The sequence below is a fragment of the Camelus ferus genome, chromosome 17 (assembly GCF_009834535.1).
Source record: "Camelus ferus isolate YT-003-E chromosome 17, BCGSAC_Cfer_1.0, whole genome shotgun sequence".
Lineage (NCBI taxonomy): Eukaryota > Metazoa > Chordata > Mammalia > Artiodactyla > Camelidae > Camelus > Camelus ferus.
In genome coordinates this window covers 37,664,984-37,689,163 of record NC_045712.1, presented here as the reverse complement: position 1 = coordinate 37,689,163, position 24,180 = coordinate 37,664,984, and the positions used below count along the sequence as shown (strand labels likewise).

The following is a 24,180-nucleotide window of genomic DNA, read 5'->3' as shown; positions in this document are numbered from 1 at the left end:
GATCCACAGCACTGTTGCTACCCAAGCCCGTCTCCCTTCCAGAAAGCAGGCTGAGTGGATCAGACCCACCACCAGCCCAAATACGGCAAAATCTACTGGGCAGTGTCCTTGCCCAGGGCAGGCAGAGGCAGGGCCCTTCCTGCCCAGTGGCACAGGCGGCCGCCTTCTTCTCATGGACTGTCCCCGGTCCAATCAGCCATGGCAAGAACAGCTGGGCTACTTACAAACGAAGCTCCTGATGTGAACCATTAATTAGGTGGAAAAAAGAACTGCTGGGCCTCTTTTATGGAAAAAGAGGCCAAGTAGCTGGCTGGCCCTTTGAGCCTCATGGTCTGTCCAGTTTGGTTAAGAACTTCCAGTTCCTGGCACCAACCTGCTATGGAGACTTGTCATAAGTAGCCCACCGTTAGGAAGGTACTTGGATGAGGATGTGTGTGAGGTCAAGGTGTCTTCCTGCCTGTTGCCCGAGAGCCACCAGAAGAGACACGGGCTGAGATCCTGACAAGGGAACCGGTGGTGTGAGACGCTGTGAGGCGCTGAAAATGAAGCAGATGACAGCGTTGCCACCGCAGCCAGCCCTGCCATTTACTGGGTGCCTGTGCTGTGCCGGACGCATCATGGCGAGTAACTTTCCACGGTTCACATGGCTGCTTTCAGTCACGGTGGATAAGTGATGTGCCTCAGGTCCCACTGCTGGTAAATGCAGTTCTGGGTTTAGGATCTTTCCCCTCAGACCAGACAGCCTCCGAAGAGTGAGCCTTTTTTGTTATTTCCTACTTACCAGCCAAAGGCGTTAGGACGACTCTGATTTTAGATGCATAGTCTTCTTGAGATGGAATTCTTCCATCAGAACTAAAACCTAATTAAAAAAGAATAGCGTGCAGAATGGAAGCATGACTTTAAGGCCCTACCACTGGGAGGACGGTGCCTATTCTCTTGCTGCGACCTCCTAAGAGGACCTCTGTAGAGGATGGGGCTGGGGGCTGGGGGCTGGGGAGGGAGCATGAGTCCAGTTGGGGACACTTTGAATTGTAGGTGCTTATGGACCTGAGGCAGAGATGGCCGTGAATGATCATCATTTGCACCTCAAAGAGTCCTTGAACAAGACAGAAAGATGGAAAAAAACTCTTTAAGTGCACAGTGGGGGAAAAAAAGGGGATAAAAAACACACATAGAAATATTATGACCCAATTTTTAAAAATTGGATGTTACCAAATTGAAGTTATGGATGTCTATATGGTAGAATTATGGGTGTTTTATTTTCTTCTGAATATTTTTCTCCATGCCCCAAGTTATTTATAGTGAGTATGGATTACTTCGATAATCAAGGGGAAAGTTATTTATAAAAGAAAACAAGACCTGTTTCTTTAGTGGAAAATGTCCCATCGTGACATGCAAGGGGGGTTAAGGTGGTGCTAGCAGGTGCGCCTGAGTATTCATCGCCATCCAAGGAGACGTGTGGGAACAGAAGCTCAGGTTCTCTGCGTGATAACAGGCAAACAAACAAACAAACAAACAAACAAACAAACAAACCCAGCTCTTGGCAGTTGACAGACTAGGAGCTTGATAGGACGTGAAAAGGTCAGCTGGAAAGGGCTGTTTCCTAGAAACAGTGGCGCCCCCTTAGGCCATCCTCACCTACAGGCAAACTTTAGAAATCTGGCCGGGAGAGAAGCTGTGTCTGTGGCTTTGTGGCTGAAATTAGCATCAGAGAAGGGTAAGGGACTGTTTTCAGAGCAGGTGTCCTTCGTGACAGTGGCTAGAGAGCTTGGCCTCCTGAAGCTGTCCCTGGATGTCACAGCATGTGTTTCAAGCCATTGTTCCCGTTCACGAAGTGTAAGTTAGGTTGAGAGAAGTTGCTGTTGAAGCTGCCAGCTGAGCTGTGACTGGTCGTCCATTTGCAGAAATGAATGCTTTACTGGCATGTCCTGGCTTGAAGTAATTGCTTCTGGTGTGACCTAGCTAGGCTGCTTACTCTTGCTGGGCCACAGTTGCTTCAACTTGTCAAATAAAGCGGGTGGGGGTAGAGGATAGATCTCAAAAGCTTCTTCGAAGCTCTAAGATCTTGGGATTCCTTGTTCTTGAGAAAATGGAAATATCTCATCAGAAGTGATTCACAGTGGCTGTTGCACAGTTGAAAGGTGTCTAGTGTGACTGAGGAACTGAATTTTAAATTTATTTAATTTTAATTAATTTAAGTTTAAATTTATCTGACCACATGTAGCTAGTGGCTACCCTATTGGACAGCACAGCACCTTAATTGGAAAATACTAACATGAGGCAAGCATTTGGAATGCCTATATTCATTTTGATGTATATCTATTTTTTGAAATTGAAAGAAACATTTTATAATTTCAGAAAAACAGTTTGGGTTCATTCTAGACAATACAGACAAGAAAGTAAAAAGTAGTCACGAAAACACCTACTCAGAGATAACTGCTCTTGGCACCTTGGTGTATAACCTTCTAAATTCTCTTCTGTGCTTATGTCTTGGGTAGCCAGCTGGCTTTGAAAAGCATAGTTTGAAATCCTCCAGGAAGGGATAAGACATGTTAGAAGGAGAGAATGCCTGCTCATTGCCCAGAAGAGAAAACTGGTAAAGGCTTTAGCAATCTGCTGTGGCTGATGTCTCTTTTCTGGGTACCAGGTCATCAATCCCATGGGATGGGATGCATTTGGGTTGCCTGCTGAAAATGCTGCGATTGAGAGGAATCTACATCCAGAAAGTTGGACACAAAGGTATGTGTTTGCAGGCATATTCAGACACTTGTATACAGAACCCTTAAAATTTTTTTAACCTGTGCATGAGAAGTAGAAAGCAAAGCAAACAAAATATTGCAGTCTGCCAGGCAATAAACAAGATCGTCTATATTGGTGTTTGCCTTTTAGCATGCTGTGTTCTTGTCTAAGAAATAACAGAGGGTTTGGATATTCATTCATGTGTTCATTTTGATGCTTTGTTATTTACAAAGTTATCCTTCCTTTTGAGTATTTGCATTTTGAAGGAAAAATGTTGAGGAAAGGGTAACATTTATTTGTTAAATTTCTACAATGCGCCTCATCTTTTTGACCAGAGTTTGAGCTCTATCCAAGTTCCGCAGTATGGTTTTCTCTGTAAATTGTGTTAATTTTTTGCCTTCACATTCTGAAGCAAGAGGAACTTAGACATTCAGTGAAGAAATATATGGTCATTTTATTCTGAGTGTGGCTTTTCTCCAAGGGGGACATAGTCCCAACCCCACCTGTGCCTCAGGCTTCCGTATACCTGTGAGCCAGCAGTGCCCATTCTTCTCCCTCCTGATAAAGCCTTGAGAGCCTCATGCCAGAATCCAGCCCAGTATTCTGGGTTCACTCCAGCCCCTTTCACAAAGATCTGGGGCCCTTCCTCACCCCACCTCTCAGAGGTGTAGAGGGCAGTTCAAGGTCCTTCCCCATTGTCTTTCACCTCCTTTTGCTTTATCTTGCCTAAGGTTATGTTGTAATATATATATACTGCACCATCTATTTCTATTTTTTTTTCTAACCCTAGTTTCCACTTTTCCAGTTATGGTTAATTCTCAATTAATGGGAGTGATGAAAAAAGGAAGAAATGGTGATTCACAAAAATGAGTCAAATATGGCATAAATTTGATATAAGCAAGGACAAGGATTGGCAAATTCCATGGGCCAAATTCCGCTCTGTCTGATTTTGTAAATAAAGTTTTATTGGAACACAAGCCACACCCATTTGTTTATGTATTGACCATGGCTGCTTTCATGATACAGTGGCAGAATTGAGTAGTTGTGACAAAGACCATATGGCCCACAGAGCTGAAAACATTTACCATCTGGCCTTTTGCAGAAGAAGTTTGCCAACTTCCCTTCTAGAGCGTAGGAGTAAACAAGATGGCCCCTGAATCAGGCCATGCAGGTACAACTCCTGCCTTTCCTTCTTGCTAGCTAATTGCCTTGAGCAAATTACTTAACCTATCTGTGCCTCAGTTTATTTATCTATAAAAGAGGGACAGTCATAGTTCTTACCTCTTATGAATGGATAAAGATTGAGCACTGTCTTAGTCGGCTGCTATAACAGAAATACCATAGTCTAGGTGGCTTATAAACAACAGAAATGTATTTCTCACACTTCTGGAGGCCAGGAAGTCCAAAGTCAAGGCACCTGCAGATTTGGTGTCTTGTGAGGATCCACTTCTTGGTTCATAGAGGGCCACCTCCCCTCAGTGTCTTGCGTGGTGGAAGGGGCAGGGTTGCCTTCTGGGGTCTCTTTTATAAAGGCACTAATCCCATTACCTCCCAAAGGCTCCACCTTGAAATACCATCACCATCACTTTGGAGATTAGGTTTTAATATATGAATTTGGGGGCAGGACACAAAAACATTCAGTCTAAGGCAAGCACTTTTCTGCAAAATGCTTAATATGAGGCCTGGAATTAAAATCAGGTATTGTTAGCTAGCTTATCTGAGATCACCCACTTCTTCATGATTTTTCATATTTTCATTCTGCTGGAACTGAAGGAGGACACAGTAGAAATGAATTAGTCCTTTTTCTTTAAAAAGAAAAAAGAATTTATTTCCTTATTTCATATTATATTAAAGTTGATTCATCCATGTCTCTCTTTTCCAGCTGTTGGAGAGTTGTAGGTTTTAGCTTTTGACTGACAAGCACTGTATGGTTTCCTTTGGATTCCTTCAATTTGTATGTTAAGATTTTTCTTTTCAGTTGCTTTTATTTTATTATTATTATTTTTAATATTTTTATTGAAGTATAGTCAGTTTACAATGCTGTGTCAACTTTCTGGTGTACAGCACAATACTTTAATCATAAAGAAACATACATATATTCATTTTCATATTCTTTTTAACCATAAATTACTACAAGGTATGGATATAGTTCCCTGTGCTATACAGTCTAAACTTGTTATTTATCTGTTTCAATTGCTTTTAAATTTGTAAATACTTGGCTTAAATTTGTGCAGAATACAGACATATAAATGGACACAAATCCAAGGAGTTGCCTACCTGAATGGCCAGGGGAAGGGTCAGTCCCCAGGGCCAAAGACCACTGTGGTCTCTAGTGGATTCTGCCAGGGTCCAAAGAGTAGGTCTCTTCTACTATGCAGATATTTTCATTGATTCTTAGTGATTATTTTTTTTTGCCAACAACACTTAAAGCCGTTTGAAGTAATCTAGACTCTTCCAGTTTCCCTTTCACATTCTCAAATTGTAGTTTGTTCATGGCTTTTCCTGTTTCTAAAATCCAAACTTTCTTTCCTTTGTTTCACAGTAATATTAGACACATGAGGAAACAGCTTGATCGACTGGGCCTGTGCTTCAGCTGGGATAGGGTAAGTTGCCTTTTTCCTGGAAGGTCTCTGTTTTCACCAGGGTCCCGACTGCACACGGGACTGTGCATGTTTACTCCAGATTCCTCCTCTTTGGGTTGGAAGGAGGGAAAGGAGGGCGACAGAAAGCAGGAGGAAAGGATTAGCACTCCACAAATAAAAAGGTATCCCCAGTGGGTAATTTGCGTGCAAACAAATTTTTCTGAGGGATTAAACTCAGAGAGCTAACTTCATATTGAATTTCTGATTTATGTTCAGTAAAAGCTTTGCACAAAGATTTCTCCTGTTCTCAGCACTAGTTCAAAATGACTACTGGAATCTATGTAAAGTGATTAAATTTCAACCCTTGTGATTCCATTAGGTGATTAGGGATTAAGTTGATGGATCATTTATCTATCTTTTGTTCCAAGTTTGGAATTGAGGCTCATAACAAATAGCCTTTTGGTATAAACTGCTTTCAAACTGTGTATTAAACCACTGGGGAATTACAGACCTGGGAGGAGTTCAGGGAAGACCAGCTGGGTATTAGGAACTTTGACACTTAGGGCTGAGCCCTTCAAATCTCTGGCCAAAGGCCACTCCTTAGACATTGATGAGTGATCTGTTAGGTAAGATGAACTGCTGCTTGTCCTCTCCACAAAAGGCCTTTCCAATGTCATGATCCATCTTAGTGTCCCGTTTACTCCACAAAATGCTTCTCATTACTGGGCCTGTCAAGTTCAAGTTCACATCCTTTTACTCATAGGAAGCACCTGGAAGAAACTCTAATGAGATCTTTTCCTCCTCCCCTACAATTTCTTAAATGATTGAGATGTGATGAGTACAGTGAAAAAGAATGAAAGTCAAACACATTTGAACAGTCCCTGCTTTTTTCCTTTTTTTTTTTTTTTTTAAAGCCTCTTTAGATAAGGTCATGGCTGAATCAAGTTCTTTTGTATATATAATTTTTTAATTGAAGTATAGTCAACTTACAATGCTGTGTCAATTTCTGGTGTACAGCATAGTGCCTCAGTCATACACGAACATACACATATTCGTTTTCATATTCTTTTTCAGCATAAGTTACTACAAGATATCAAATATAGTTTCCTGAATCAAGTTCTTGTTGCAGCACTGGTGCCATTTTTGCCACTCACTTGCAAGGTCACCAGGGTTTCATTGTTGGAGGTGTGAAGAAGCCCTGGTGCCCAGGTCAAGTTGTCCTGAGGTGCCAGTGGGGAATCACTGATAGAGGATGAAATGCATCCTAATGTGGAGAGACTTGAATGATGTCCCAAGCTCTCCAGAGATGGGACTGTAGACTCCTTAAGGGCAGAGACGGACTTATTCACCCTCTAAGATGAGAACTCCCCTTGTCCTGCATGGGAACAGCAACCATAAATGGTTCCAAAAATTAATAGATTATTTTTCTGATTGTCATAAAAGATTAGAAAATACAGAAAAGTGTAAAGAAGAACGTTAAGTCAGTATGGCTAATCTAACGTCCTACATGTTTCCATGTAGTCTTTTATTCTGGAATTATAAACATTTATGTAATATACTTTTGCAAAATTGAATTCATAATGCATATGTTTTATCTTGCTTTTTTTTTTTCACCTGCTACTCATGAACATTTTCTCATTTCATTAAATATTCTGAAAAGGTGACTTTTTTTATAGCTGTTGTTTTTCATCTTATGAATATACCATAATTTATGTAACCTATCCCTTATTATCATACATTTAGAGTCTAATCCTTCTTTATTATAAACACAAATTCTCAATCCCTCCTTTAAAAATCTGAAGTCCAGAAAGCTCTAAAAAGGGAAAATTTTTTCACAACTCACTTGACTGCAAAACCTAACCTGAACTGATATTTGTCTCACTTAGGATGACTACTCATATATTTTACTCTAGAAATAGTAAGATAATTGATTACCAGGTACTGTCTTAGACCTAGTTGGGTAAATACACTATTATCTTTTAATATCCAAAAAGGTCTTAATTCTGAAGCACATTTGACTGCAAGCATTTTAGATAAGGGACTTTGAACCTGTGAGTGCACAGTCGTAGAGAAGTATCACCACTGCTGCTCTGTCTAATAGTTAATGAGCAGTTCCCATGGGTCAGGCACCCATTCTCTCTTCAGACCCCTAGAAAGCTCTAACGCGTGGGTACTTTAATTGACATCATTTTATTGCTGGTCACCCACGTGGCAGGGCTGGGCTCATCCACCAGCCAGTCTGTGACTGCGGTGCTCATCCCCCACACTTAGAGCACAAATTTTAGTACATGTTTTATTTCCTTAATTTGAATTCTTAAGAAGCCATGAAGAAGTGTAAAGCTTATGGTACTTGAACTTAAAGGAAACTTAAAGGTATAATTTGCTTTTTTACTTTGCTCTTGGCAGATTATTCTCCATAAAGGTTATACAGATTTTCACTCCCACGTTGTAATACAGTTTGTTTTCATCTGTATTTCTTTTATTATTAGTGGTAAGGAGTTCTTTTCATGTGCTTAGTGAATGTTTGAATTTTGGGTGTGTGTGTGTGTGTGAAAGATCTAATCAATGTCTTTTGCCTGTCTAGGTAGGGGGTGTTTGTCCTTGATGATTTTCATTTTGTTACAAATATTTTTCTCAGTTTATCCTTTGCCTTGCATTTTGTTTGTAGTGGGATTATTGTTAGCATGCAAATATGTACTTGGAAAGGCCTTTGAGATAGATAAATACATTCATATTTTCTTCTCGATCTTTTGTTGTTTAATTTTTACATTTAATGCAACTGGGATTATTTTAGTGTATAAGGAATTCCTACATTTTCTAAGCAACCAATTGTTGCTGTTTTTTTATTTTTTAACAGTCTTTTCCTCACTGGTTTAAAAGGCTACCTTTATTGCAACCATGTTCTTTTATACTATTATCACACACTAAGTTCTCTTTCTTTTCATTTGATCTGTTTATTACTATGTCATTATTAAACTACTTAATTACAATTGCTTTATAATTGGCTTTAATACCTGGCAACAGTACTTTCCCTTATTGTCTGATATCGACAATGCTATCCCTACTGTCTTGTGTTTCTATTTCCTTGATATTTATTGCCCATTTAAAAAAATTTTTATCCTCTATTTGTTGAATTCTTTTGGTGCATCACATGAAGATACAATTAATTTAAAAAATTAGAAGGTGGACAAAGCAGATGGGGGAAACCTTCTTTTGGCTAGTCCAGGGTCTTTGTCTTTAACAGGAAAGTGTAAGCCATTTGTGTTTATTTCCATACCTAGTATATCAGTTCTTTTTATTTAAATTCTGCTAAAACATGGTTTTAAGAGTTTTAAAAGAAACCACATGTCTAGTATCAACAAGAAAGATAAAACAGTGTATATGTATGTTTTTGCTTCACATGTAAGATAAGGAGATTAGCTGGCAGTTACATTTTTTTTCACTTTCTAAACCTATTTTCCAGAGATTTGGGGGGTATGTTCTGAGATTTTAGGCCTAATTTTTTTTATTATTGTAATTTTTCTGACCATATATCATTTCTTAAACCTAAACATAGATATTTGCTTTTGGTTTTAAAATCATCTTCAAACAGTGACTTAATTTGAATGCTCCTTAACTAGCTTCAGTGCTCATCAGTATACCTTACAGAACATGACCGCCTATTTTCAAAACTTAGATACACGAAAAATTTTTCAATGTTGTATTAGCTCTTCCTTTGAATCTTCTGACATTACATACTATTTTCATAATGGAGAATGACTTTTTGTTGCTTTTTCCCATGTCCAACAACTTCCTGGGGTATGGAATTCTTTTATCTTTCAAATTTCTTTAGTAGACCTTGATCGTTGATCTACTGCCTTTAAAAATATATATATAGACTCATAGGAAGTTGCCAAGATAGTACAGAGAGGCCCTAAATACCCTTCACCCAGCTTCCCCCAATGATAACATTTTCTATAATGACAATACAATATCAAAACCAGGACATTAACATTGGCACAATACTATTAACGAGAGTACAAATCTTATTCAGAGTTCCCCAGTTTTTATATGCACACACTCTGTGTGTACGTGTAGTGGTAGTAGTTCTGTGCAGTTTAATCTTATGTGTAGATTTATGTAACCACCACCACCTGGCCTGTTGACCTCCCATGGAGAAGTCTGAGGCCAGCCCACATTGTCTCTTTGTAATACAGTCATCTTCCTACCCTCGTTTTGATGCTTGTTGGAATCCTTGTTTCTGCCTTTGCCATTAAAGTTCTCATCAGTGTCCCTCCTTTTGCTTTATTTTTGCCTGGGGCTTGGTGACCACTTTTGATGCACAGTTGTGGGTCTTTCCTTGTGGCAGTTTTCTAGTCTCTCTTTCTCAAGAATGCTGATTCTCGGTCTGTGCTCTGTTCACTGTCCTCCACTGTTTTCAGCATCTTTCTCATGATTTTGGTCCCTTTGTTCTCTGCCTTGTGGAAGGACTTCTCATGTTTGCCTTCCACATCACTGGTTCAGTTTGAATCAGGGCTGTTTGTGGGTTTCTAATGCAGATAGTAATTGCTATTGTATTTTTAGCTTAATTCTTAGTTTTCCTCATCTCATTCAGTTCCTGTTTCTTTCTCAAGCCTCTTGACCAGATGCTTTTTTCTTCTTATTATTATTTTGCTATCTTACCTCATTTCATAGACCACATAGGTTCAGAAATTTTCTTGAGAATACAAGGAGATGCTCTTGAAAAATTATGTTTGCTTCTTGTAATAAATCTTTTTATAAGTTTGGAATGCTGTGTACTCCTTGTTTGTTTCAGAATATTTTCATAGACACCTTGTGGATTTTGTCTCCTGTTTTCCTGGGTGAGGTGGACTAGTATTTCAGTTTAGAGATCCATCAGCCCGAGGGGAGCAGAGTGGAAACTCTGGCATAGTCTCTGCCTCATTTATTTCTGTCTGCGTCTGGGGAATCCACTGCTCTGGGTGCATCTTTCCCTTTGGTCTGATCTTTACCCAGGCATGAGTTGTGGCATCACAGGTACCCCTGACTTGAAGTGCTCTGTGGTGCTGAGCCACCACAGCCAGAGGTGTCCAGTTTGAGGACTTCCCATCTGCTCCATAGCCCACTGTCCCCTCTGCACTTGCCCTTCCAAGTGGGGGCCAGAGCCCTGCTTCTCAAGAACCCAGTCTGTTCTTAAGAGGGGGAGATGCTATTTGGCTTACAGTATTCTTCTTCAATCTGGTCCCGTCTCAAAATTACTTGACATTTTTGGCATGGCAGCGGCACCTCTGTTGCTTCCAATATTGGTGCAGTCCCCTCAACCCCCATCTTTATATTCCTGGCCATTTTAATGGGCGTCATGGAGACAAGTTGAGATATATGCGTTCTTGATGCCCTCTTGCCCAGAAATCCACCAGTGCTATTTGATGAAACCTTTACAATCTGTTTGGTCATACAGAGCAGCAAAGCGAGGCGGTAGAGGAATCATTTATTTAACTGACAAGGCAAATCTGTGCCCTCTGCAAAAAACATTCCTAAAGTCTCATAAAAACTGGATAATTAAGCAGATGGCTAGCTGACAATTAACAGACTATTTAAAAAATAAGATGGCTCAGAAATGTTATCTCCTTCCCCCAGATGGAGAAAGCTAACTTGAAAACCTGGGTCATGGCCTCATTCTTCCTCCCTTGCCTGGATGGGAATCCTTGTAGGAATGGTCCAGCTCTGGAAATGCATTCTCATCTTTCTTCCATAAAAGGATTAATTCTCTGAATTAAAAAAAAAAAAAGTATACATTTCTGGAATTAATGTATTTCTGTTGAACCAGAATGATAATCAAATGGTATCTTTCAGCTCAGCACTGTGTGTTTCATTTTTTCAGATATTATTCCCCAAACAGCTTGTATCATCTTGAGACAGAAAGTAAGAAACTGAAAGCTGAATTTGAATAGCTGAACACTTACTAAAAGAAGAGTAATGAAACTTCAAACTGTGCAATGAGAGAGATATGATGTGTTTTTTTGTGGAGCATTTACTTTGTGGTATTATTGGCAGCCTTTCCGGAGAGGGTGTGGCCCACATTCTACTCTTGTGGGTTCAGGTTATGGCCTTGGTGATCACGCACTGGTCTTAGGAGATGGCCTGTAAGTTTCTTGGGACAGTTAGCTTCTGAGTTGTGTGGTGTGGCCCATTGAGGCAGGGGTGTCTCTGCCTCTGATCTCTGCCCTCTCACCAGTGCTCTGGTGGCTGAGCTGGTTCTTGACCGGATGTTGGTGATGAATCTTGATTGGAATGGATTCTGGGGCCTGAATAATTGTTTGGGGGGCAGTCCCTAGAAGTTCCCTTCAAAACCAGACAAGTATATGAAGCAAAAATAAAAGCCCAAACCAGATAGGATTCAAAGTAATGGAATCTGCCAGAGCAAGGCTTTATTAGTTGTCTATGGTGCTTGCTGAGCAACCCCTAAATATTCATACTCCAAAGTAAAATCAAAACAAAAGAAAATGGAAATATATTCCAGGGCTGGGCATGAATGATGTTTGGATTAACCTTTGTTATCTTATTTACTGGAATAATCAAGAGTTGACCCTTTGCTGAGTTTATTTATTATGGAGATCTAAAGAGTTTTTATTTGCACTCATTTTCATTGGATTTTAAATGCCCATGTTTGATTTCTTTCTCCTGTTTCTACATTCTGTCTTCTGTACATATTGGTGCCCAGTAATAAGACTGATGGCTTTGCCCATCAGTCCCCTGGAAGCTAGACAAACACAGGAATTACTGCCCCCAAGACAGTCATCCATTGAAACGAACTCAAAATGTGTGTTCCTCCCCACATTCCCTGAAGGCTGTGTGCTAAGAGGGATGTGGAGTGTGGCCATCTTAGAGCAGTGGAAAAGGCACATCAGAACTGTGCTCTATCAGAATTTTACCAGGACAGGCATTTATGACATTGAGCCTTTCCCAGTTCTATCCATCAATGCCACACAGCCTGTGTAAAGTATGGGGGTCACTGAGGCGTCCGTGGCATCTCCACCATGTGCACATATCTCTTTGCTTCTGTTTCTCCCTTTCTCTCCATCTTTCTTCCCTTTCACTGTCCTCTTTCCACTCCCTTGTTCTCTCTCATCCATTTTCCTTGACTCACCTGCTTTCTTTTTACTCTCTTTCTTTCTTCTTTCTCTCTTGCCTTTTTTTTTTTTTACAATTTTTTTATTATGGAAAAATTTCCAACCTAAACTAAAAAAAGTGAGAATAGTATAGGGAAGCTCCAGACACTCATCACCCAGCTTCAACAGTTGCTGTGACTGATCTTATTTCATCTCTATCCCTCCACTCCAAATTATTTGCGGCAAGCCCCAGACGTTGCATAACTTCATCCGTAAAGAGTTCAGTATATATCTCTAGAAGATGAAGACTCACCTTTCCTCTCCCTGCTTCCTTCCTTCCTTCCTTCTTCATAATTCCATTATCACACCTAAAACAGTTAACAATCATACCATAAAATCATGGACTACAGTCATTTTGCAGATTTCTCTGGTTGTCTTGTCAGTTGCCTGCAATTCTGCTGGTCTTTGTTTAGCCTTTTCTTTCCCACACTCATGTCATTAAGTCGGTTAGTACCAGTTGGTTTGGGACTAACACTGTCTTTTCATCTGAAACGCACAAGCTCTTTGGATCATACCTACATGAGTTTATTTTCAAAGACAGCATGATTTGTCTGATTACAAAGGGAAAATTATTATTGCTTCAAGGCTCTTACCACTTTGGAATTTTATTCACATAGAGGACTAGCCATTGGATAGGAAGCATTAAACTCCAAGAAATAATGAGGGCTCAGGATAATAGAAAGATGTATTTTTAACTTTTTTTTTTTTCATTTTAAAGGAATGTAAAGAATAGCTTAAAACGAAAAGAACTTGGGGCAAGTGAATGATTGAAAACATGGTTGGGAAGATTCCCATTGTGCGAGCTCAGAGCTGTGGTTGCCTTGACAACATGTAACAGGCCCTCGAAGTGTTTGACTCTCCGAGTCCTCTTTCAAGTTCTTGCAGAGGTAAAGCAGTTTGTCTGGTAGATCTCTGGCTCTAGATTATTTGCTGTCCCTTGGAATCATAAAATTAACCCCTTTCTGAAGGTTTTTCCTTTGATTGGGAGAGAAGAGGCAGTGCTTTTGATTTAGCTGAAATGAACTGGCAGCTTATCTTTAGTGCTTTCATTTAAAGGAAGGTTGGTGCTGATGCAGAAGGGTTACTGTTCAGGGCTGTAGTCATGTCGAGGCTGGGACCATCTCATCTCATCTCATCGAGAATACCTAGCACACACTTACCAACCTAAAACATGGAGGTTAAGTTTTTTGTTTATCCTCAGCCAGGATAGCATTCTTGGCCTTTTCAGCCCTAACTAATGGACATCTGCTGGAGCTGCTCAAAAATTTGGCCATTCAAGAAATTACTTGTTTCATCCTCAGTGCCCATTGGTGGTCATGAGCCCCATCTAAGGTGCACCCTCTGGCTAATGTGAATAGAATTTCTCAGTTTAAAGCTTGTTAAATTCTTCTAAAAGGTGGGATCTTGGACGCTTATCCCAGAGGCCTGGGTTTTGGTGATGGGTCTTGCCATTCACACATGATGGGCATGATCTATTGCCCCCTGAGCCTCAGCTTCTTATGGTTATTGAAGAGATCAGATTACTCTTGAAATACCTTAGAATATATGAGTATAAAACTTCTCTCCCTGAGGCTAAATCAGGTCTCCAAGTCAGTTTTGCACAGTAGCCAGTACAGCCTCTTGACAGAACGTAGGTGTGTGATACATTGTGCTCTAGGCGTGTTGGGAAGGGTTATCCAAAAGGTCTCGAAGGTGAAGTTGTTTCTCCATGAAAATAACAAGGATAATTTTTTGTCTGTGCTTATATCAGTGGTTCTCAAACATCGGCGAGCATCAGAATCACCAAGAGGGCTTGTTAAAGCACAGATTTCTGGGCCCCACCCCCTGGGTTTCTGATGCAGTAGGTCTGTGGTTTTGTTTTTCTGTTCAGAGAAGAATCTTAGGAATGATTTTGCTCCCAAACCTTATTAGGTAGAAATCATAATGCAGGCCTACCATCAATTGTTTCTGACATAAAGTAGAGCAGAAATGAATAATAAAAACAGTTTTTTTTAAATAGTCAATGTTTCTAAAAATACAAGATTATGTTTATAACTTCTTTCATTGTGAAATATTGCACATGTGTACACTAGAACATAAAACATGTATGTAAAGCTTAACACGTTGGGATGTATAGCCACCATCTCGGTTAAGAAATAAAATTTTGCAGCACCCAGAAAGCTCTCTGTGAGCCCTTCTTCTTTTGTTTTTTAATTGAAGTAGAGTCAGTTACAATGTGTCAATTTTGGGTGTACAGCATGATGTCCTAGTCATACATATACATATATTTGTTTTCATATTCTTTGTCATTGTAGGTTACTACAGGGTATTGAATATAGTTCCCTGTGCTATATAGAAGAAATCTGGTTTTTGTCTATTTTATATGTAGTTGTTATGAGCCCTAAATCACAACTTCGTCTCTCCCTACTACCACTACGCTAGGGAACCACTGTTTGACATTTATGATCATCACTGCCTTGTTTTCAGTTGAGTTTTACGTCCTGCCTATGTTTTTCATGGTTACATAAATGGATGCACATAGTATGTGTCCTTTTGTCACTAGCTTCTTTAACTTAACATTTTTTTCTCCAACGTTTCATTAGAAAATATTTTCCATTATTCAGAAAAACTGAACAAACAGCCCAATGGACATTCATTTGCCTTCTACCAAGATTCAGCACTTGGTATTTTGCCATATTTGCTTCATAACTTGCAGACATGGTGGCCCTGCAGCCCTGAGTACTTCAGCTTTCCTGTCTAAAGACTTAAGACGTCCTCCTGCATAACCACCATATCACTTGACAACTAAGAAAATTAATTGACAGTAATTCCATGTTATTATCGAATATCCAGTCCATGTGTGAATTTCCCAGTTGTCTCCAGAATGTCTTTTGTAATTGTTTTTATCCTAGACAGGTCTCTGGTATTAGTATTCCATTGCTTTCATAACAAATTTCCACAAACTTAGCATCTTAAAACAGTACAAATTTATTATGTCACAGTTTCAGTTCGTCAGAAATTCAGGTGGGATTGACAGGGTCATCTGCTTAGAGTCTTACAAGGCCCAAATCAAGGTGTCAGCAGAGCTGTGTTCCTTACTGGATGCTTTAGGGAAAACGTACTTGCTACTTCATTCAGGGTGTTGGCTGAAATCAGTTCCTTGGTGATTGTAAGACAAGGTCCTCATTTCTCTGCTGGATGTCCTCCAAGGGCCAGTCTTTGCTTCTTAGAGCCTGCCTGAGTTCCTTCTTCTTTTTTTTTTTTAAGTGAAAGTAAGTTTATTCAGGGAGATACACACTCCATAGACCAAGTGCCATCCAACTTACTTTAGTTTAAAGTAAAAATAGGTACACACCGCATAGACAGAGTGCCGGCCATCTCAGAAGGCAAGAGAGAGACTGAGCAACGGGCTGGGCTGTTAGTTTTCATGGGCCTGTATTTCATATGCTAATGAGCAGGAGGATTATTCCAACTATTTTGGGGAAGGGGCGGGGCTTTCCAGCCTGCATTCCTTATATGCCTTCCCTCCAGCAACAGTGGGTCAAGTCCTTTTCATGCTTCACATCCCTCTGACTTTCCCTCTGCCGCATCTCTCGGACTCCAGCTGAAGACGTCTGCCTTTACCTGCTTAAGTGATTACATTGGGCTCACTGGGCTAATTTAGGATAATCTCTCTATTTGAAATTTATCTGCAGAGTCCTTTTAGCCACTTAACTTGCACATTCACAGATTCAAGGAATTAGGGCGTGGACATCTTCGTGGGAAGCCATTCTACCTACCGTACCCCAATCCCCTTTTTATTTGTTAATGGTGGTTATGGACTGTTTGTGTCCCCCTCCGCAAAAATTCATTTGTGGAAGCTCTAATCCCCAATGTGATGGTATTTGAAGATGAGGCCTTTGGGAAGTTTAGATGAGGTCGTGAGAGTGGGGACCTCAGGATGGGATTAGTGCCCTTAGAAGAAGAGACACCAGAGAGCTTCCTGTCTCTCTCTTTCTTTCTCTGTGTACACACACAGAAGGGGCCATGGAAGGACACAGTGAGGTGGTCACCTGCAAGCCAATGAGGGAGCTCTCACCAGAACCCAGCCATGTTGGCACCTTGATCTCAGATATCCAGCCACCTGTGAGAAAATCAGTTTCTACTGTTTAAGCCACCAAGTCTATGGTATTTGGTGATGGCAGCCCAAGCAGACTAAGGCAATGATTTTGAGTTTTGAAGAGTTTAGGGTAGTGCTTTTGTAGAATGTCTCTCAGTTTGGATTTATCTGATCAGTTCTTCACCTATCAGTTTTATTTTCTTGGGATTGTCTGGGTTTTGTGTCGATATTAATAATGTCTTCAGTGAATGAGTTTGGCTCGCCCTTCTATTTTCTGGCAGAGATTATGTAGAATTTGTGTTAATTCTTTAAATGTTTGTTAGAATTCTGCAATAAAACCATCCAGGCTTGGGAATTTCTTTTTGAGGAGTTTTAAAATTATGAATTCAATTTCTTTAATAGTTATGGGGCTAATCAAATTATCTATTTCATACTGGGTGAGTTGTGGTGTCTGTGCTTTTTGAGGAATTGGTCCATTTCATCTAAGTTGTCGAATTCTTGTGGAGTTGTTTATAGTATTCTGTTGTGATCCTTTTGATGTCGGCAAGGTCTATAGTGATATCCCTGTTTTGTTCTTGATTTTAGTAATTTGTTTCTTTTTCTTTTTCTTTGTTAGTTTTCTTTGTTCATTTTATTTATCTTTTCAAAACACCAATTGTTTTTGTTTCATTGGTTTTTCTCTACCAATATTTTTCTGTTTTCAGTTTCAATGATGTCTACTTTTATCTTTATTATTTTCTTCCTTCTACTTTCTTTGAGTTTATTTTGCTCTTATTTTTCTAGTTTCTTGAAATAAGACCTTAGATCATTGATTTGAGACTGTTCCTCAGTTCTGATGTAGGCATTACTTTCACTGGATACATTAAATTTGATTTATTATATTTTAATTTTCATTCAGTTCAATATATTTTAAAATTTCTTTTGAAACTTCCTCTGTAACTCATGGATTATTCAGAAGTGTGTTGTTTGGTTTCCCAATATTTGGAGATTTTCTTTAAAATTCTTGTCAGTGAAGAAGTTGTGGCACGCACACACACAAACACACACAAAATGGACTACTACTCAGCCATAAAAAAGAATAAAATACTGCCATTTGCAGCAACATGGATGGACCTGGAGATTGTCATACTAAGCAAAGTAAGCCTGAAAGAGAAAGAAAAATACCATATGATATTACTTATATGTGGAATCTAAAAAAATGACCTAAATGAACTTCTTTACAAAACAGAAACAGACTCACAGACATAGAAAACAAACCTATGATTACCAAGGGGAAAAGGGAGTAAGGGAGGGATAAATAGGGAGTTTGGAATTTGCAGATACATACTACTATATATAAAATAGATAAATAACAAAGTTCTACTGTATAACACAGGGAACTATATTTAATAACTGTAATAGCCTATAATGGAAAAGAATATGAAAAGGAATATATATATGAATTCAGTTTCATACGTACATATATAAAACTGAATCACTGTGCTGTATGCCAGAAACTAACACAACATTGTAAACTGACTATACTTCAATAAAATTTTTTTTGAATTAAAAATAAAATAAAATTCTTGTCAAATAATTTTGACTTTCTGTATCATGGTATTGGCATATGTTGATTGTCTTATCTCATTCAGCCTGAGATCTTTTTGGTTCTTGGTATGGCTAATAAATTTCCATTGAAACCTTGACAACTGTGGGATTCTTTTAAGACTCTGGATCTTATTTAAAGCTTATATTTTAGCAGTCCTCCTCTCGTACTGCTCCAGTGGATAAAGGGGACACCTCTTTTTCGCTTGTAGGAGGACATGGGAGTCTAGGATCTGCACATGGCCATCACTGACCCTCCAGGGAGGGAGGACCTCCTTGTCACTGCTGGGTTACCTTGATAACACTCCCCACTAGGCCTTCATTGATATCACCCTGACTAGAAAGGAGCACCTTGTTCCTGTCCCCTTTGGACTCCACTGACACTATGAAGCGGTGGCGTTAACTGCTAAGCAGGGATAACCCTCCATTTGAACCCTTCTGATACTGTCCCACCAGGAAGAGGGAGGGGTACCTCATTACTGCTGGTTGGAGTAGAAGTCCAGACCCCTCTGTGGTCTCTGCTAACACCTCCATGGGGGATTGTTCATTAGTGCCCAGTAGGGATAGGAACGTCCCGGCTCTGTACTCAGCTTCCTCTGACACCACCCTGATGGAGAGAGAGATTGGGGTGCCTCGTTATTGCCTCCCAAGGTTGTAAGTCTAGACTCTTGACTAAGCCCTTGCTGGTAGGATTAGGGCTCTCCCTCTCTTTTTTTTCTTTTTTCCTGTAGTGTTGACTGAAGTAGAGCAGTTATTGTCTAAATTTTCTATTTTACTAGGCTGTCCCTTTCCCAGTACTCTGGCTAAAGGACCTCTTTCTTCCTTCCTTCCTTCCTTCCTGCCTTCCTTCCTTCCTTCCTTCCTTTCTTCCTTTCTTTCTTCCTTTTTTCCTTTCTTAATTGAAGTATAGTCAGTTACAGTGTGTCAATTTCTGGTGTACAGCATAATGTCCCAGTCATGCATGTATATACATATATACGTTTTCATATGCTTTTTCATTATTATAAGATTTCTTTCTTTCTTTCTTTCTTTCTTTCTTTCTTTCTTTCTTTCTTTCTTTCTTTCTTCTATCTTTCTTTCTTTCTTTCTTTCTTTCTCTCTTTCTTTCTCTCTTTCTTTTTCTTTTCTTTCTTCCTTTCTCTTTCTCTCTCTCTCTCTTTCTCTCTCTCTTTCTTTCTCACTTTTTTCTTTCTTTCTCTCTCTCTTTCTTTCCTTCCTTCCTTCTTTCTTTCCTTCACTCTTTGACATTTCTGGATTACTGCTTTCATTAGCTCCAATTCTCAGATTTATGAGGCATAACGAAAATCCATGGAACTCACCACTATGTCATTCCTCAGGTGTTGAGGTCCCTAATTAGTCTGCTTCTCTTCTCAGTTTATTGGAGTCTGATGTTTGTCTTACATGTATATAATGTTCAGAGTTTTTAGTTGTACTTAGTGGAAAATATAGGGGAAAGTGTATCTGTTCCATCTCTCCAGAAGAAGAAGATGGCATGAGCAGTTTTAAATCTCCCCCTTCTTCCTGTGAGATTCTGATCTGTATTTCCCTGCCCTAGTCCATCCCTTAAAAATCATTGGACTGAAAGGTCTTCAAAATAATTTTCTATACTATTTTTTTCTAAGTTTATTTCTTGGTCTGTGTCACATATGAACTCTTTCAAGCTGTGATGTGTTTCTACTACTCATTGTTTATGGAGTTTGCAGGCAGCAAAACAGCTCATTTTGGGCATGGTTGTCACTGTTGTGTATCCGTGGAATTGATGAATTTATATTTCCTCTTCCTCTGAATCCATGCCCGTATCTGACTAATAGCTTTCCTATTATTCAGGAGACCTAGAGAACTCACGTCTCAAAAATATCTTTCAGATGACTATGCCCTGTTGATCCTGAAATTTTCAAGCATGTTGCAGATAAAATTAATGTTCTTTTCCTTCCGGAAAAATTGAACCATTGTAGAGAGCTGGTTTGGCTTGGATAGTTGAAATGCTGGCATCCGCCCAAGTAGACTGATAACAAATTGCAACTCAAACCCATTAATCTCATCTGTAGTTTAATGGAGGGTTTTCTTTTCCCAACTTTCTAGTTAGAAAAGCTGTCTGTATTGTTTGACTACATTGATGAATTTCTTGTCATCTGGCAAAGAACATTTACCAGGAAATTAGGCAAATTGTTGCTTCTCATCTGGTTTTGGATAGTTCACAGAATCTTGTGTAGTTTGTAGCAGGAGACAGCTTTTAGGTTACCATAAAAATGACAATACTCAGAAAATGATGATCAAGAGAATAGCAAAAAGAGGAGCTTACTGATCAATCTGATTTCAGTTAAGAGACACAGTATGAGTTATCTTCAAAACTGCAAAGACCATGGTTTCCCTTTCATTAATACTCATTCTCTAAATTGACTTCAAGAGCACATAGAACAGGAACCTTTCAAATTACTTGAAAATTTAGCTGTAGCCCTAGATCTGAAAAACAAGACCTTTAAGAATAAAATTCATGCTCCCTAAAGGCAGAGTGTCTAGCATTTATCATTTTCAATTTTCATTAAATGCTCATTTTCAGTCTGAAGTTAGTCCTGAGATGAAGAAACATAATTACATAAAAATGAGTTCTTAGACAAATGTTAGGTTCATGATGAATTAATTACCCTGCTATTAACACCTGTTCCCTCAGCTTGGCAAAAAGGAGGAGCACAGGGAAGGTGAAGGAGGCCAGAGGCAGAAACTCAGCGAAGATTGAATTTAATAGATGGTTGAAGGAAGAGGCGTGAGAGGATGGGGCCAAGATGGAGTGAACAGTGAGGCTCAGGAACCTGGGCGGTGGCAGTCATGGGGAATAACACAGAGTTTTAGGAAGGAGGAAGCAGTGGCCATATGGTCTGGGACAGGCAACCCTCGCTGGGCCTGTAGGTGACAAAGGGTTCTTGGGAAAGATGCAAATGAGATGGAATAAAGCAGAACCTGGAGAGGTGGGAGGGATGGGTCTAGGGCCTGGAACATCTGTGGGAATTAGTGTGTGTGATGGATTGCCTCTCTCTTCTCTCAGGAGCAAATGGGAATGGATGGGATAGGAGCAGGGATGGCATTTCAGAGAAACTGCTAGAGAGGAAAGACTGTGAAAAGGCTATAGATGGCCTAAATTTTCATGCCCCCTGACTCAGTGTTGACATGTGACTGGTACTCAGTAAATGTCTGTGGAATCATTCAGTGAGTGAATGAGCAAACAGAACCTTGAATTGAATGGACACTCCCTTCTTCCTTTTCTCTGCACCTCCTTTTTCTATCACTGCAGCCAATTAGTGAGTCTCAGGATAAGGACTGGGAAGTAGTAGGCCCTCAGTGGATGTCTTCTCATTGATGTGTTAAATGCGGAGAAACAGAATTCTGAACCAGTCTTATACCAGGTTGCTGAGAAACTGATCTGAAGGGTGTCTCCTTTTGAAAAGCTGTTGCCTGTTTTTGATGTCGTAGAAGTTGCTAATGGAGGTAAATGTGGTTCTTATTTGCCTTTAGAGGTCTGAAGGTTCTGCACACGTGTTTCTTTGAACACTTTGTGTGGTGTGAATTGGGGCGACATCTCTCATGTGAACCCACATTTGACATTTGGTATGAATAAGCCAGACTGATTCCAAGAACAAAGATATTCTACTTTTTTTTTTTTAAGAAAACCTGTTATATTTAAGACAAGGGTTCTGTCTCAAAGCTTTATTTTTTAAACATAGCGACACTTGACTTCCTGAATTTTGATGTTATTTGTTGCTTTAATGGAGATTTATTAAACGCCTGCCATGCATGCATACTGGGTCAGACAGTGTTGGAAAGGCAGGCTGACCCTCTTCAGACCCCTTGATCCTCACAACAGTTATAGCATCCCATTTTCTGGATGAGGAAAGTGAAGCCTAGAGAGGTGAGTCATTTGTCCAGGGTGACCAGCGAGTCCACAGCAGACCCATGGACTGAGTCCAGTGCTCAGACCTCAATCTTCAGCCCCCTACCCATCACTCCTTCCATCCACTGCCTTTCACCTGCCCTTAGGAGCAGACAGCCTGTTTAGGAAGGTAAGCAGAACTTGGGGACTTAAATAATACGTCCTAAAAGATGGAGATGTACTTTGCATTTATGACTCAGCTGGGCAGAAGCATGGAGCATTAGGCCTCCCTGTTATTCCACGTGGGCTGGGCAGCACACTGATTCCACCCGGAAGGGGATTTCATATGGTTGTGAGTACCAGGAGGCAGGAATCACTGAGGGCCATCTTAGGGGGAAATGTCTGCTGTTTTTACTATTACTGCTGTTGTTATTCCTAAAAGAATATTCACCACAGTATTCCTTCATCTGGGAGTGCTCCAACCTGTTCCTTCTGCTTGATTTACACAGACCTCCTTGGAGCACACATTTGAGTCAGTCAGGGCACAGTCTGGGCACAGCCAGGCTGTACTTCCCGAGGTCCTGTTTCACTGCATGGTGCCCCTGAGTCCAGAGACCTGGGTTCCAGTCTCCTTTCCGCCACCCGAGAGCTGGACAGCCTCGGGCAGGCCACTCAGGGCAAAGCAGCGTGCCTGGCACCTGCTGCGCAGAGCCAACGTGGGACGTGGGACGGGAGATGAGAGAGGGAGGAGTGGTGTACACGATGGGGGCACCGAGCTGTATACAAATGTGTCCTGTTATTTACTAATTACAACTCAAAGCCAGGGCTGTACTGAGCGGTCTGCCTCTACTCTCTGTGCCCCCTCCTGCCTATGGATCCAGAAGTGCCTCTCAGTGAGGAGTTAGCCATCTTCCCCCTTCCTTTTCCTGTGAAGCCCCAGGGGAGGGCCAGGCCACTCTTGTGGGTTTTCTTTAGCTTCCCTTCCGGAACTGTAACTCCTCTGGGAAGAGAAATGAGCTGTCAGACAGTCTGGTGTTTTTCAGCAGCTGATCACTGAGCACAGGTAGTTACCTAATCAAGTTTCCATATCTGTTGGATGGAGGTGGACTTTGAGGTGGTCATTTCTTATTGTTTGCTTAGGTTTATTTTGTAAAAACATAGCGAGGATTGACTGTAAGGACTAAGAAAATCAGCGTTGGAGTGGGGCTGAGGCGCAGGAGGAGCTGAATCCAGGGCCATGTCCTTGAGGGTCCCTTCTCAGCACAGTGCACTGGGGGCCTTGTTAGAAATCTTGTGGGGACTAAACTGTGCCCTGAGCTCCTGTTGAAGCCCTATTCATTAAGTTCTGTGACGACACAAGGGCAGGACAGGACTCCATCGCTTGTGCAGCATTTGGGAGGGAGATATATTTGGGAAGAACCTCTTTGCAGTGAAATTTCTGGGAGTAGGGTGAGACCCAGGCATCAGTAACTTTTAAAGCTCCATTCCAAGGTGCAACCAAGTTTGAGAGCCAGTGCTAAGTTTAGAGGACTGAGTGTGGGGGTGGCCACAAATGTCCTATTCCAGCAGATTTTCCTCGTAAGCCTCCCTCTCCCTTCTTCCAACACAGCAGGTGCACAAAGCTGTGAACTAGAACCTTGAACCATCACCAGCGAGGAACAGCTGATGCAGGATATGTATTTTTTCTAAGCTGTGCAAGGTGAATCCTGAGGCTGGATTCTCTAGGCTTTAAGCTGTGCTTGCTTTCAGAACCCCTCCCCTTCAGAATTAGAGAACCGGGGAAGGAGTGAAAGGCAAGGTCATTACTGTACAGTTCCTTCGGCTCTGTTGCAGAAAAGGGCGAGTGACAGAAATGCATCCCTACCTCTCTCCTCTGTTTACAAGACTAGCTGTTTTGGAGGCAGAAGGCTTGTGGTGAGACCGAGGAGAGGGAGAGGCAATGCCTGCTCTCTGGAAACCATGATGCATGGTGGTTGCTCACCTTTCTTATTTTGTTTATTTTCCGATGTCCAGGGCCACAAAATGACTGACTTGATAAATACACTGCCTCAGGTTTTGGTTGGTTTCAGTTTCTAAAATCCTGATAGCCAATCTAAACATTGTGAGGTTGCAGTGCAAACTACATGCATGATGGCTTTGAGTGACGTTAGCTGCTCTGTGATCTGGGACCAACCACTGTCAAAA

At 40.6% G+C, this 24,180-nt stretch overlaps 1 protein-coding gene across 2 annotated transcripts in view; it reads left to right on the top strand.

The window, feature by feature from the left end:
- The window catches only part of LARS2 (leucyl-tRNA synthetase 2, mitochondrial), a 132,463-nt gene that overhangs the window by 17,963 nt on the left and 90,320 nt on the right, over window positions 1-24,180 (top strand). For both annotated transcript variants that reach the window (XM_006173915.3, XM_032459026.1), the window contains exons 4-5: window positions 2,648-2,739; window positions 5,282-5,342. In XM_006173915.3, the coding sequence (XP_006173977.2) occupies window positions 2,648-2,739; window positions 5,282-5,342 (153 nt within the window). The remainder of the gene's footprint in view (window positions 1-2,647; window positions 2,740-5,281; window positions 5,343-24,180) is intronic.